The sequence below is a fragment of the Canis lupus genome, chromosome 16, assembly GCF_011100685.1.
Source record: "Canis lupus familiaris isolate Mischka breed German Shepherd chromosome 16, alternate assembly UU_Cfam_GSD_1.0, whole genome shotgun sequence".
In the NCBI taxonomy this organism is placed as follows: Eukaryota; Metazoa; Chordata; class Mammalia; order Carnivora; family Canidae; genus Canis; species Canis lupus.
Window position 1 is genome coordinate 19,130,333 of NC_049237.1, and position 12,898 is coordinate 19,143,230.

Below are 12,898 nucleotides of genomic sequence, written 5' to 3' on the forward strand. Positions count from 1 at the left end.
AAAGGCATGAGATGTCAAACATATCATAAGAGACAAGACTTTTTCCTGGGAAATAAGAAACAACTGAAAAAACTGAAAAGCCATATTCGGTGAAACCTTACATGTTCTCTATTAGAGGCAAGGTTGGTGGCTCACTCCAGTCGGAGCAAAAGCATAACCATCCGTGAGACACTTTCGTCGGGGAAGGAAGGCATACCTCTCACGTTCACTTGGGTTGTAAACAGGAGCCCACATGTTCTGTTGTGATCTAAGCATCAGCAGTGTCTGGATCTGAGAATTTGTGACAATTGCTAGTGAGAGTCTGGGAAGCCTGAGGTCACACTTCCACAATTACAGATGTTCCAGCTTCGGGTGTGGTGGGGAGGACCTATCCACCAGGTTTTCCTGAAGGCATCACGTTCCTGGGCAGCGCACGTACAAGGAAGCCCAAGTTTGGGAAATGTTTACAGCTCACTATTCGAAATGTTGAATTAATCTTAAATAGACAGGTTTACATAAAGATGTAGGGACTGTGTTTTAAATCACAACTTTACTCCGTGACTTGAAAATGGTGCGAATGATTCTGAAATCCTATTTCCGTCTTATGTCCACTGTAATGCAGGTTCATGGGGTCACAATATGCATGGTTTATACCTGGTAACCAGCTGCAGACACATCCGAAAAAGACATGCCTCTCAGTTTTCCCAGATAAACAAGAGACATTAATTTTAAAAATCTGACTTCCAAAAAGAAGTGGGATGGAAGAGGGAGAAAAGTGGAAACTGCTTCCTCTTAATTTTGGTAAATTTTCCTAAGTTTCAGAACTATCCCTTCCCCAAAGCCTCAGCTGAATGTTTTCTAGGCAGTTATGTAAAACATGGCAAATAGCTTTTGCTCTTCGGGCCAGCATTTAGATCATCCTCCCTAGTAAATTCTCACCATCAACCATGAGCATTTCTTTTTAAAAAGAAGTGTAGGGGGATCCCTGGGTGGCTCAACAGTTTGGCACCTGCCTTTGGCCCAAGGCACGATCCTGGAGTCCCGGGATCGAGTCCCGCGTCAGGCTCCTGGCATGGAGCCTGCTTCTCCCTCTGCCTGTGTCTCTGCCTCTCTCTCTCTCTGTGTCTGTCATGAATAAATAAAATGAAATAAAATAAAATAAATAAAATAAAGAAGTGTAGGATACACCCTGACATTTTAAATAATTAAATCAGATTCAATTGAATGTAAATTTAACAGAGAAAATGAACTAATTGTAATATGAGAACAGGTTATTATGTCCTGGTACTAAATGTGTTCAATAGGTAATTTCTCATGAAGTCCCACTTCCCCACCATCTCCACACTGACAAGAACACCCCAATGGGAGAATAATAGGTTAGTTAGTAGTAAAATATACCTACTAACCGTTAGCTGGAAGTCTTTCAAAAAAAAAAAAAAACAACAACACACACGCAATAGAGTTTTCAGTAAAACAAAGCATGCTCATTGGTGTCATCTTCGAAGAATACACGATGTAATAATAAATCAACTTTCTAAATCATCTGAATTCAAAAGGTATGCTTGAGAAAGGCCACCGTATTGTTCGTGATAAAAATATTTTTTACGCAATTACATTTTAGAGATTAAAAAGTTTTAAAACTCTATGTTTAAAGCTGGCAATTTGAATTTCATTCCTGATATAAAGTAAGTTGGTTTCTTTTATTGATCATCATATATAACCCAGAAGTATACATAATCTGGAATTTGTGGCAATATATTTTCTTGATTTCATGACCAATCAAGTATTCAAGAAATCAAATCAAGTTCTTATCAAATAGAACATGATACTTGTAGACGTGGATAAAATATACAGTATGCATTATCAAACCCTTATTTCATTTATGAAATAGCTTCACTTTTTTCTTATTATAAAATTAAATTATTTACTCCCAAACCTGTCAGTACCCAAATCCACAAAGGTAATTTGTTTTATGCACTCCTCAGCCTCCCCTATAGAAAGAACCAAGTTTGTCATGATGCCAAACAACAGATTTTCAATAAAAAGTCACACTTGAGACAACATGGCATAAACAAGAGATATAAACTTTCTTTGCATGAAGAAATGAAGATATGAAACAGATGTTGACCTGTGGAGCTGTGGCTTTCCTCCTCACTAACTGGTAGAACTGGCATCCTAAAGCTCAGTTTGGTTAGCAGAGGTTTCACAGAGGTCTGGAGAAAAAAAAGTTATACAGCATTACAATCACATTTAATCACAGCATGTGAGTCCCTAACTTTCTGTAAAAAACACGTTTTTATAGAAGCACATTTTAAAAACTTTTTTATCATGGAAAATTTCAAATACACACAAAGGCATAAAAAAGGGTATAATCTACTCCCCAGGACCCCAAACCTGGCCTCAACACCTGCCAATGCTCTGCTATTTTGTTCTATCCTCCAGCATTTTTTCCTGGAATATTTAAAAACCAAAGCCCAGGGATCATACCATTTTGCCCATGGCCTTGGGAGTATTTAAGAAATGCTTTAAATTGGGGCACAGCATGCTTGGCATTTAACTCAAGGAGCCCTTTGATACACACTACTTTTCTAAGTGGAAGCAATTAATGCCAACTCTCTTTAGAAAGGCTATGGATTCTTTTAACTACAGAATTTACGTTAAAAAGAAAATATACTGGCCTTTGAAAGTAATTACTTGGTATATTATAATTCAACACCCCCATTCGTGTTGGGAAGGATACACAAAAAGGTAAAAATGCTTTTCCTTTAAATGTAGGCTAAACAACTCAGGATACTTGGTTCCTTATTCCGTATGTTGCGTTCAAAATGATCAGGTGACAGATTCATCAGTCTAATGGTTTAAATGTTAAGATTTAGTATCAAAGCAGGAGTAACATGTATACAGAATACATTTCTGTATTTACATCCATACCCTCACACTCCAGCTATCGAAGAGCCCCAGACACCTCAGAGTATCCATTCATCCATGATCTAGAGTGGTATGTTCTTTGCCATCAGTAGAATATAGCTACATTTTTTTTTATCATGACCTGGTATCTTATTAAGATTTTGAAACACCATTTTGACTTCAAGACATTAAAATGACAATCTGGCAAAGCCTGGGTCATGTGCCACAAAATTTTCCATCAGGAAATCTAATGAACTCACTTTTCTTATTTTGTCTGGGAAAAAAAAAAACAGATTATGTATGGGGTATCCCTATTACTCTGTCTCACACCCCAAGAACAGGATGGATTTGATAACTTTTATTTTATGCAGTGAATAAAGCTGCAGGGGCGTCCACAGACCGATCTGCAATCCTATCTATCGCCTTTCACTGAGGGTTTCTTTACTTATTCAAAAGGTGGCACATAATGTTCATGAAAATCCCACTGATGTGTTATTTTTAAATCCAAACGGTCATTTTGAATGTAACAGATATATTTTCCATCATTCTTCATTTGTCTGTTTGGGGGGGTACGTTGTAGGACCCTAATACTTAAAGGATCCAGTGTTAATTAAATAGATGGGAGGCATCTTTCACAATATATATACACATATCAAATTACCAAGATATACACTTTAAACCCCTTATAATTTTATGCCAATTATACCTCAAGAAAGATGGTTTTAAAGTCTGTGAATATACCCTCATCTGCTCCTATGTAAGTATTAAAAAATAAAGTGAAATGAGCTACATTAAAGAGAAAAAAGCAAAATTCATATATATATACACACACATATAACAAACACATGGATATATGTACACACGTATATACAAAGTATAAAAAGGGACCAACTTTCCAATTAAACATCTAGTTCTAGAAATATCTATTTAAAAGAAATAATCTCCCTAAAAGCAGTATGTAGACATTTTAGCAGACCTCAAGTGTAGAAGGTCTTGCACATAGTACACACTGGGTAGCATGTTAATGTGGTTTCTGAGCCTCCCGTACACACACAAACACACACACACACACACACATACACACACACGGCCATATCTTTAAAACATCTTTAAATCATGGAGATCACTCACACCAAAGTTGCTGGACAATGGTACAAGATAAAGTATTACCTTGACGGAACAGGGCATGGACGCCGTGCTCTCATAGGACACTTGCTATACTTGTACATACATTACATCTGAAAGCGCCGAGTTTTTCTACAGTGTGAGCATCTCACCTTTTACACGGGAATCTGAAACTGTCCCAGTATGTTCAAACTCACGACTTCTTTGTCACCGGGGCCATTAAGTGCAATTTTTCCCATGGGCGTTCTGCTTTAGCCTTTTCTGGCAATAATTTTTAAGTTTGAAAAAACTCCACCTTGTTATGTGGTGTTAACTTACTTTAAATGTAGGGGAAGTCTGGGTGGGGGGCGAATCTAGCCTCTTTTTAAGATGGATTGTGCTCACAGTTTTTAATTTATGAATGGTTTAGAACATCCATAAATATGTCTCACAGAGAAACACCTGGAAAAACTCACTCCCCTGCACTATGCTAAGCCAGGAGGTGGTTACCCTTTGGGGGTGCTGGCATGGATTCTCAGTAGTTCTGAGGCACTGATGTTTATGTTTATTAGTGTAAGCACTTAACCGGTTTTTAAACAACCAAATGCTATTAAGAATTAGTTATCTCATGTTTTATTTCACACCAGCAGTCCTGCATAAATCTTAGGTTTCCACCCTATGCTCTTGTTTTTTTTGGGTTCCTGTGAATTTTTATTTCCAGTTATAAATATGCAAAAGGAGTGAAAAGACGATATTATTAAACTCAAGAAGTCAAATTGCTGCATTTAGGGACAGAGCCTTTCCCCCAGGCTCTGATTATTTGTGTCAAGGGCTGCTGTGAAGACTTGGTCAAACTTTCTCAGGTCATTCTGTAAGGTCTGAACAGGTGTTTATAGAGCAAATTGTTGCATTTGCCATAGATGACTATGACAAATCCAAACCCTTTGTGAGGAAAAAATAGGAAAACAGATATTTTCATGATTGATCATCCCATTTTTGTTTGTATCTTCAAACATACATACATCCATCTCTGACTTGTCTGAATAACTTCCAAAATACTCTCTTTGGAAAATTGTGGCTATGCACTTACAGATGTGAATTTCACAAACTACAACATTATGTAGCTGAACTCCATGGAAAACTGGACTTCATCTTTTTATTATCTTTTTAAACTGAATTTTAAGCAGAAAACTATCCCATTATCTACTCAGAGCAAGAAAACTTTTCCCTGTTAACGTGGATTTATGACTTTCTTGTTTGATAACCTTTGATGACATGGATATATGTCTACAAAGGTGCGGTGAGTATTATTTTAAGGAGTTTGGCACTAAATCTGATAATGTGGGTACGAGTATATTATACTTTATTATAAACAATTGCTAAATATCTCAAGCTTCTGCAATTGTATAAAAGCACTCCCAGGACTTTAAATCACTCCATATGCTTCGTTCATTTTGTCAAAGATATCTGAAAAGTCTTCCTGACTTGTAAATGTACTGAGAAAGCATCGGTGACACTCCACTAGAAGGCTTACACTCTACCAAACAGGTGGAGGGCTCAAAGGGGGTAATATGTTTCAACTTTGTATAAATCAAGTTCTGGTCCTTTTTTTCCTGCTTCTGAGTGTGAGTGCATGTGGGGGTGTGAGTGTAAGAATATGAGTCAAATATTATTTTCTACCCTCTGCCAGAAAAGACTTTTTTTTTTTTTTTAAAGAAGTGGATTTCTGGGAAATAAACTTGAAAAACAAAATATCCAGCACCCCTCGCAAATCAGCAAACAAACAAAAAAACTTTTAAAATCTTGTATTACATAAAGACCCCACCTTCTGTCATTGTAGGCAAGTTTTTAGGAGATTCTCCTTCCTGATCCAGGATGGAGAATTCCATCTCTGGGAGTTTAGAAACAGAAAATGTTTTTGGATCCATCCAAATCTGATGAGGATGTGCTCCTTAACATCTGGAAACTGAGTCCTTTAGACTTCCTTTACCAGGCAGAGGAAAAGAAGTGCCAACCAGAGAGCCCCGAGGTAGCCCTGTGGTTTGGTCTGTCTGTTTTCTCTCACAGGGTGTCTTTCTGATTCAGTGGAGAGCTATTGGTGGCAGGGAGACAGCAAGGCACGGTTTAAAAAAAAAAAAAAAAAAAAGATGCTGCAGAGCTGAGGGAGAAGGGTGGGTGAGCGGAGGACACATGTTACATCAGACACAGTACCTGCTTTTTCACTGCACAGCTTGTCAGCGAGGTGGTGTGCCTCCTGGGCGATAAGTGAGGATATTTCGTCTTCATGCTCCTCTATTATGGCTTCGCACTGCGGAAACGGAATAACGGCATAGGTGGCTAGATCCACACGCACGGGGCATCTCATAAGAAGCATTTACCAAAAAAAAAAAAAAAAAAAGAAGCATTTACCAACACTTTCTTAGCCGAAAATATAAAATCGTATTGCCAAGGTGGTCCGTTTTTATTAGCCCCTTCGGTTTAAGACATCATTGCCCTGGATTAACTCTCTCCCCAGAATGTTAATTGCATCATGTTCCTGGGACTTAACCCACTGATTAGTCCTGTTGAAAGACAAGGGTAAGGAAGGAAAAACTAGTCCTTTGTATTTGGTATTTGGTCCTCTTCCTTAAATTGGAATGCCAAGACTAGGAAGAAATGTCTCCTGGGTGGAGCTGAAAGGTCTTCGCCTTCCGTTTTTTTGTTTTTGTTTTCGTTTTTTTTTGTTTTTGTTTTTTTGGTTTTTTTTAGCACCCTTTAAAGGACACAGCTCCTCGAAATGGTTAAACCGGGTTCCCTCAGATTTAACATAATAATCCATGTTGTGGTTTTAAAACAGAGTCTGAAGGGTGAAAACAATTAGGTTTTCTCAGCAATCAAAACCAACTCCTCCTCAATTTCACTGTGGATAACATGCTTGACAGTTACTTAGGCAAGTTTCTTTTCATACCATTTAGAGATCCAGTCATAATTTCACTTTGCTCCTACCCCATAATCTAACTTTTCAGAGGAGAGGGAGCCCATGTTTGCCCAGGCATTTAAAAATCTTAAATTCTAAGTGAAGTAAGTACATGTCTGTGTTAGAGACCCACAAAGGTTACAGTTTCAGGAACTGGGAAGCTACAGCAGGGCATTCACTCGAGACTTGCAAATCATTTTCCAAGTTCATTAAGCAAGACTTTAAAATTTTTAAATGGCATTTAAAAATATTTAAATTCCACTATAATGTATTTATTTAAAACCTGTGAAATGCAAGCACACTCACTTATTGCAATTTCTCTTCCAGACTACTTTCAACCTGGAATTATTGCCTATACTTTTTAATTAAAATGAAATCTTCAAAAGTCGGCTAAAGCCCTTATTTCAGGGGTTCAGCATGCCTGACATTTTGGCCAATGTGTGAACTTAATACATTTTTTAAACAGGCTTTTCCATCACTTTGTCTGATTCAACAGCATTAAGTAAAGTGAAATATATTGGAATATATTTTGCCAGGCACACTCTAGCAAGCCAGAGGCCAGCATTCATCTAAAATAAACACTATACTGGACGGAAGTTTGGCATTAAGCCAGCTACCATACCTAAGTCTTTGTTTAACTTAGTTTCTGCTAAAATACTTGAATTAACTCAGGAAAGAAATTCTCTCTCTCCTGTGAAGCCTGAAGGGGGGTGAGGAGGATGTGTGTCACTCTTCCTCCATCATTTGGCGATAAATATTTGAAAACGACATTCATTTTAATTTAGACTCTAACCTAGGAGTCTCAACCCCTGATTCCTTCTGTGGGAACCTGGAGGAGCCCTGCCTCAGCCACAGGACCCACTGGGATCCCTCCCGGAGCCCCATAGGAGCACAGAAATATGCCAACTGTGTCTTAAAGTCACTGGGGGCTGCAACAGCACTTTCTGGAAAATATTTCCCATCTCCACAGCCCGTGAGGTGTTTCCACAAAGGCAAGTTTCTAAATGCCTGCTCAACACTGAAAATGTAGCAGGACAATAAAGCAAACAGATAACAATTTAATGTTCAGTGTATTGAAACACAACAACCCAAGCAAATAGAAAAAAAAAAGGGGGGGGGGGACAAAAATGTATTCATGGAGCACAGGATTCACCTGCAAAGAAGAGAGCTTACCGCAAATTTCAAAGGTCTGTAAGCATCAGAATAAAAATAGAATTTTTTAAATTCTTTGTATATTTTGTCTCCTTTCCTTGGAGCAAATCTCTTAAACGCCTTCTTCTTGGTCACAGGGTCTTCTTCTAGCTTGTAGTCGTTCATCCGCTCACACACTCCATCCAACAGGTCTGCTAGGAAAGCCTCCGAGTGGGCTAAGGGCATCTGTGAAGACAACAGGGCAGGGAGGCTGCTGCCTTCACGTGCACGGGGTTCAGGAGCGGGAAGGGAAGGCGCGCGGAGACACTGGCCACCCCCTGAACGCCAGGATGCTGGCCTTCCTCCTTTCATCTGTGCACGACTATGCTACAGCTTACAGAATTTCAGAAGTTAGCCTACACGGGGTTTTTGAGAGAGTGCGGGTGTTTGAGAGTGGACGGGAAAAAACTAAATTCGAATGAGAAGGTCCTCTTATACAGGTGATCATTTTCTAAGGTCACGGAACATGCAGATAAGGCACCGACTGCAGAAAACGGCTGTGATTATTTACTTGCCAGAGAGCGGGGGAGGGAGAGAAGGGATAGACGGAGAGAGAGGGAGCGAAGGGAGATGGGGAGATGGGGAGAGGGAGGGAGGGAGGGAGGGAGGGGGCAGAGAGGCCGAGAGGAGAGGCGGAGAGGCCGAGAGCGGCGGCGGGCTCGGGGACGCGTGGGCCCCGCCAGGCCGAGCGCCCTCGGTGCGGGCAGGCGAGGTGGCAGCGCGCGGCTGCGCCCGGGCGCGGGTCGGGGCGGGGAGTCCCGGCGGCGGCGCGGGCGGCGCGGGGCGGCCCGGGGCGCCGGGGAGAGGGCGGCAGGGGCGGCCGGGGCGGCCGGGTTGGCCGCGGGCTCCGCAACAGCTGGTGCCCGTCTCCGCGCGCCCCGCTCCCTCCGGAATCCGGCGAGGATTCCGAGGACCCTCGGGCCAGCGCCTCCGCCCCGCGCGGGGGTCAAAGAGCACCCCTCGCCCTTGGTAACCGAGACAAAACCTCGGGCCCGTCTAGACAGGTCAAGGTGCAGGAGGCTGCGTCCCCGCGGCTCCTTCCGGAAGGGGGCGGGGACCCGCCAAGGGCGCCTCGGACGCGCCGGCCCGGCCTCCGCGGGCTCCTTCCCTCTCCACCCTCCGCTGATCAAAGTAGGAAGTTTGCATGACAACCGCCGTGAAAGGGGCTGCATCGCAAATGAACTCGGTTTCTGCGATGTTGATGTATCCAGACTCCATTGTCCCCTTTCAGACGCAGTGTGAACCCTTCCGGTGCCGGCGGCCGCGCGGCTTGGAGGCGCGCTCGGGGCGCACAAAGGGTCCCCGCGCGCCCCGCCGTCTGGCCGCAGGTGCCGGGGCCGCGCCCGCACCGCCCCCCCCGCCTCCCCCGCGCCCCGCGGCACCGCCGCCCCCGGGGGAGGGAGGCCTCCAGACGCGGAGGGGGAGAACCGCACAGAGACACCCCACTGATGAACTTTCCGCGGCCCCCACCGAGTGCACGGTACTGGCGCGCCCCGGGGCCCCCGAAACCTGGTTTGAGGCCGGTCCTTTCCAGGCCCACGCCTTCCTTCTCGCAGTTAAATCCTGCATTGAGCTGGAATATACCACCGCATTTGTTTATTCACTGAAACACCAAGTTTTTACAAACTCCCGAGCGTGTGTGTGTGCTTTTATGTCTACAGTCAAAGGAGCCTAAAGGAAGTGGCTGAAAGTGCCTCCCGAATACAAATGGTGTTTTACTTACACTTTCCATTATGCCAACCGAGCCCTGCGTTGTTAAACAAACAAACAAACAAACAAACAAACAAACAAACACAATACACGGGTTAACTAGCAAACCGAAAATCTGTTTTATTACCTTACAGGAGCTAAGGATTGAATATGGATTGGGTCTGCAAGTTATAAAACACAGAGGTAAATTCTTAATTACAGTTAATCAGGCAAATCATTAGCAGAATAATGGTTTTCTCCTGCCAGGCGCCTGCTTTAAGTGTATCTCCTTAGCTGATGGCTTTGAGACACGGTTCATGGCACTTTCTGGGTGTCAGCAAAGCAGCATTTTACTTCACAGAGAGGAGTAGACTCTATCCCCTAAAAAAAAATCGAAGTGTAAGGGAGAAATTCTGGCTCTCTCCCCTCCTCCTCACTCCTTCCCGATTGGAAAAGTAAACAGGGTGGGGGTGGCGATCATTGGGGGCAGGGGTCTGAGCCTGAAGAGCTTGGGGAACCCTCAACGCATCCCAGTATTTCACGTTGACTTGAGACCACTCTGCAAAATGTTTTTTTTTTTTTTAAATTGTCCTGAACTGTGCCGAGCATCTCAGATGGGAGCAAACCAGAGGCTAATGGGTGGAAGGCCTCCGCAGCTTACTTTTGAGATGCTTTTTGTCTGTTTCCCGGGCTGGCACTTTTTAAAAACAGTCTCTACCTTAAAACTTTCCACACAACAGGATTTTTTTTTTTTTCAATTTTGCAAGTGTCCATTTACATGTTTGAGTATACTAGCACGGTGCCGGTTTTTAACACAAATATGTTATATCCAGAGATCAACACGCGAATGTTGTCGATTTTCCGAGTCTGAAGGCACACGGGCTTTTAAAGATGTCATTGGTTGGCTCTTTTGAGTAAGCGCTCTTGAATAGTGGAAAATGTTTGTCGGCAGATAGCTCAGAAAGTGCTTCACGGCAATCTCCACTAAAAACAAGAAGGAAAAGCACCCCACATGAGATTCCCGGAGGCTGTTTTCAGAAGATTAAGAAAATATATATTTTAAAATCTCAATCAAAGCATCCCATTTTGCGGGAAGATTCTAAAGAACAAGACGCCGAAGCATCGCAGCTCTTTCCACGTTTGTTAAAACGCACACGATTGGTGTTTAAAATGAGTCCACTTGGCTGAGCGGCCTCCAGGAAATCTAAAGACTGTTCATAGAATAATTGGGCCTTTTTCTGCCCTCACAGTGTTTTGATTATAAGAGTGCAATAAGTCTTGAGACAAGTGGAATAAAACGAAGTCTTTCTTTCAATACTATGAAGGTTTTGAATAGTACTTGTCAATAAAGCAACTCCTATTGTAATCTGAGGGGAGGGTAGCCTCCACCCTGGAAGGCCGGGTCCGGAGATACTAACCTCATTACAATATGAATGGAGCCCGTCGCCATCGCTGTGCCGGGAGAAACCCGATCCACTGGCTGTTCCCTTATCTCCATTCCCTTTACACCCGACTCCCCTGCTAGGACTTTCGCGCACGGAAGCGATCCGTTAGGACTCGATGGTAAATGAAGGAAATCCTAACTTTGGCCGTTCTGAAAGCTTCAGCTCTCGATCCCACTTGGTGTCTATTTCTTTTCTTCTTTCCGCGTCTTCTGCCCCCCTGTGCCTGTTCTGCGGGCAGTGAAATGGGGGTGGAAGGACCTACCCACACTTGAAAGGGGGAGGGGGCACTGGGGGGAGGTGGAGAGTAGCTGGAAGTTTTGGCTTTGGGTTCTCTGGAAAAGCGGAGAGGGGTTCGCTCTAGATCACCGAGCCGCACCTTCCGGCCCGCGGTCCCAGGCTGCCTCCCCTGTGCGTTCATTACTGTGCCTCTGTTCCTCTTGTAGCGAATTTCTTGCTTGATAGCTATCACAATTAGGCAGGGATGCGATGATGTTGCAGTGTGCGACTGGACGTGGAAACATCCTCGCAGTAGATCTGTCTCTTTGCTGACAGTCCGGCCATCTCAAATAAATCCCACGTTTCTTTATTTTGAGCGTTCCTCAGATATGGAACCAGGACTTAACCTGCTAAGTGGCTGCTAATTGATCTCATATTGTTGCAAAGATTCTCTTTCGCGAGGTTTAGTTAGTGTAGAAATTTTAATTGCATGATAGCAAATATTGCATCTAGCTTAATCACTCCCCTTTCATCCACAAGAATATTGAAATCACTTCTGATATTAGTTGAAAGTCAATATTTAGAAGTGAACATTCAAGCCTCCTTTGCTCTAGGCTACAACAGGGGAAGTATGAATTCAGAAACTTGTAAGATGATGAGATATATAATTAGCTTTTATGTTAATTGACTGCTATGAGTTTGTTGTATAACACTTCATATAATATGCAAATAGAATCGACTGTTTAGTTTTATTAGACAATATAATTAGAAAGCTAGAGGAGCTCATTTCGATGAGGAATAATACAGACGGACAAATCTTCCCGTGTTTTGTGTATCGGAAGAAGTGAATTCCATCTGGACTTAATCAATAACAGAGATTTTTAAGTAGCCTTTGTTTAGGGAACTAAGGCCAGCCAACAGATAACAGAATTAATATCAGTTTCCAGTTACCATTAATTCTATGTGAAAACAGGTGAATTTCTGCAATCAATAAAACCTTGGGGGAAAAAACACAAAGATTGCAGCACGATTTGCCACAAAGACACAGTCAATTTATGAAAATAACATCAACTTTTGCCTTCTTTAATTTGAATAATGAAAAGAGTCATTCTTATCATTTAAAATAAAATATTTTACAAGTGTCTCCTTTTCTTATTCTTGGACATCTTATAACAAAGTATATGCTCAGGTTGTTGAGGCAACTAGAAATAAGGAAAAAAGACCAATGTGGTTTTGGGGGAAATTTTCTTACAATTCAAAACTGAAAGTTTCAATCACTTTTTTTTTTTTTTTTAAGATTCTGGGGCCTATTTCCAACTTCAGAGTGATGAACAGAATCAGAGAAAAATTACATAATGGATCATCATTGTTGAACCCTAGATGGGGTCATTGAACTCAAGTTGACTTTTCC

General features: G+C 42.3%; 1 protein-coding gene across 3 annotated transcripts; it reads right to left on the reverse strand.

Moving 5' to 3' along the window:
- Positions 1-1,072: 1,072 nt before the first annotated feature.
- Positions 1,073-9,422, reverse strand: CNPY1 (canopy FGF signaling regulator 1). 3 transcript variants are annotated; one of them, XM_038559807.1, is made up of 4 exons: positions 9,290-9,422; positions 8,120-8,323; positions 6,202-6,298; positions 1,073-2,192 (listed from the first exon to the last, which is right to left on the reverse strand). In XM_038559807.1, exons 1-4 carry the CDS (start codon positions 9,353-9,355, stop codon positions 2,155-2,157), a joined length of 405 nt encoding a protein of 134 aa, XP_038415735.1. In that variant the 5' UTR covers positions 9,356-9,422; the 3' UTR covers positions 1,073-2,154. The 3 variants fall into 3 exon arrangements, with proteins under 3 accessions (XP_038415735.1, XP_038415736.1, XP_038415734.1); XM_038559808.1 differs by lacking the exon at positions 9,290-9,422 and adding an exon at positions 9,123-9,185; XM_038559806.1 differs by lacking the exon at positions 9,290-9,422 and having other exon boundaries at positions 8,120-8,689.
- Positions 9,423-12,898: the final 3,476 nt, after the last annotated feature.

Excerpts from the sequence above, each read along its gene's own strand:
- CNPY1 (XM_038559806.1), bottom strand. The coding sequence starts at position 8,449 with ATGAAAGGAGGAAGGCCAGCATCCTGGCGTTCAGGGGGTGGCCAGTGT. Across the intron at positions 6,299-8,119 it reads ACAGACCTTTGAAATTTGCG|TGCGAAGCCATAATAGAGGA; the intron begins GTAAGCTCTCTT and ends CCGTTTCCGCAG. Across the intron at positions 2,193-6,201 it reads GCTGTGCAGTGAAAAAGCAG|ACCTCTGTGAAACCTCTGCT; the intron begins GTACTGTGTCTG and ends TTTTTTCTCCAG.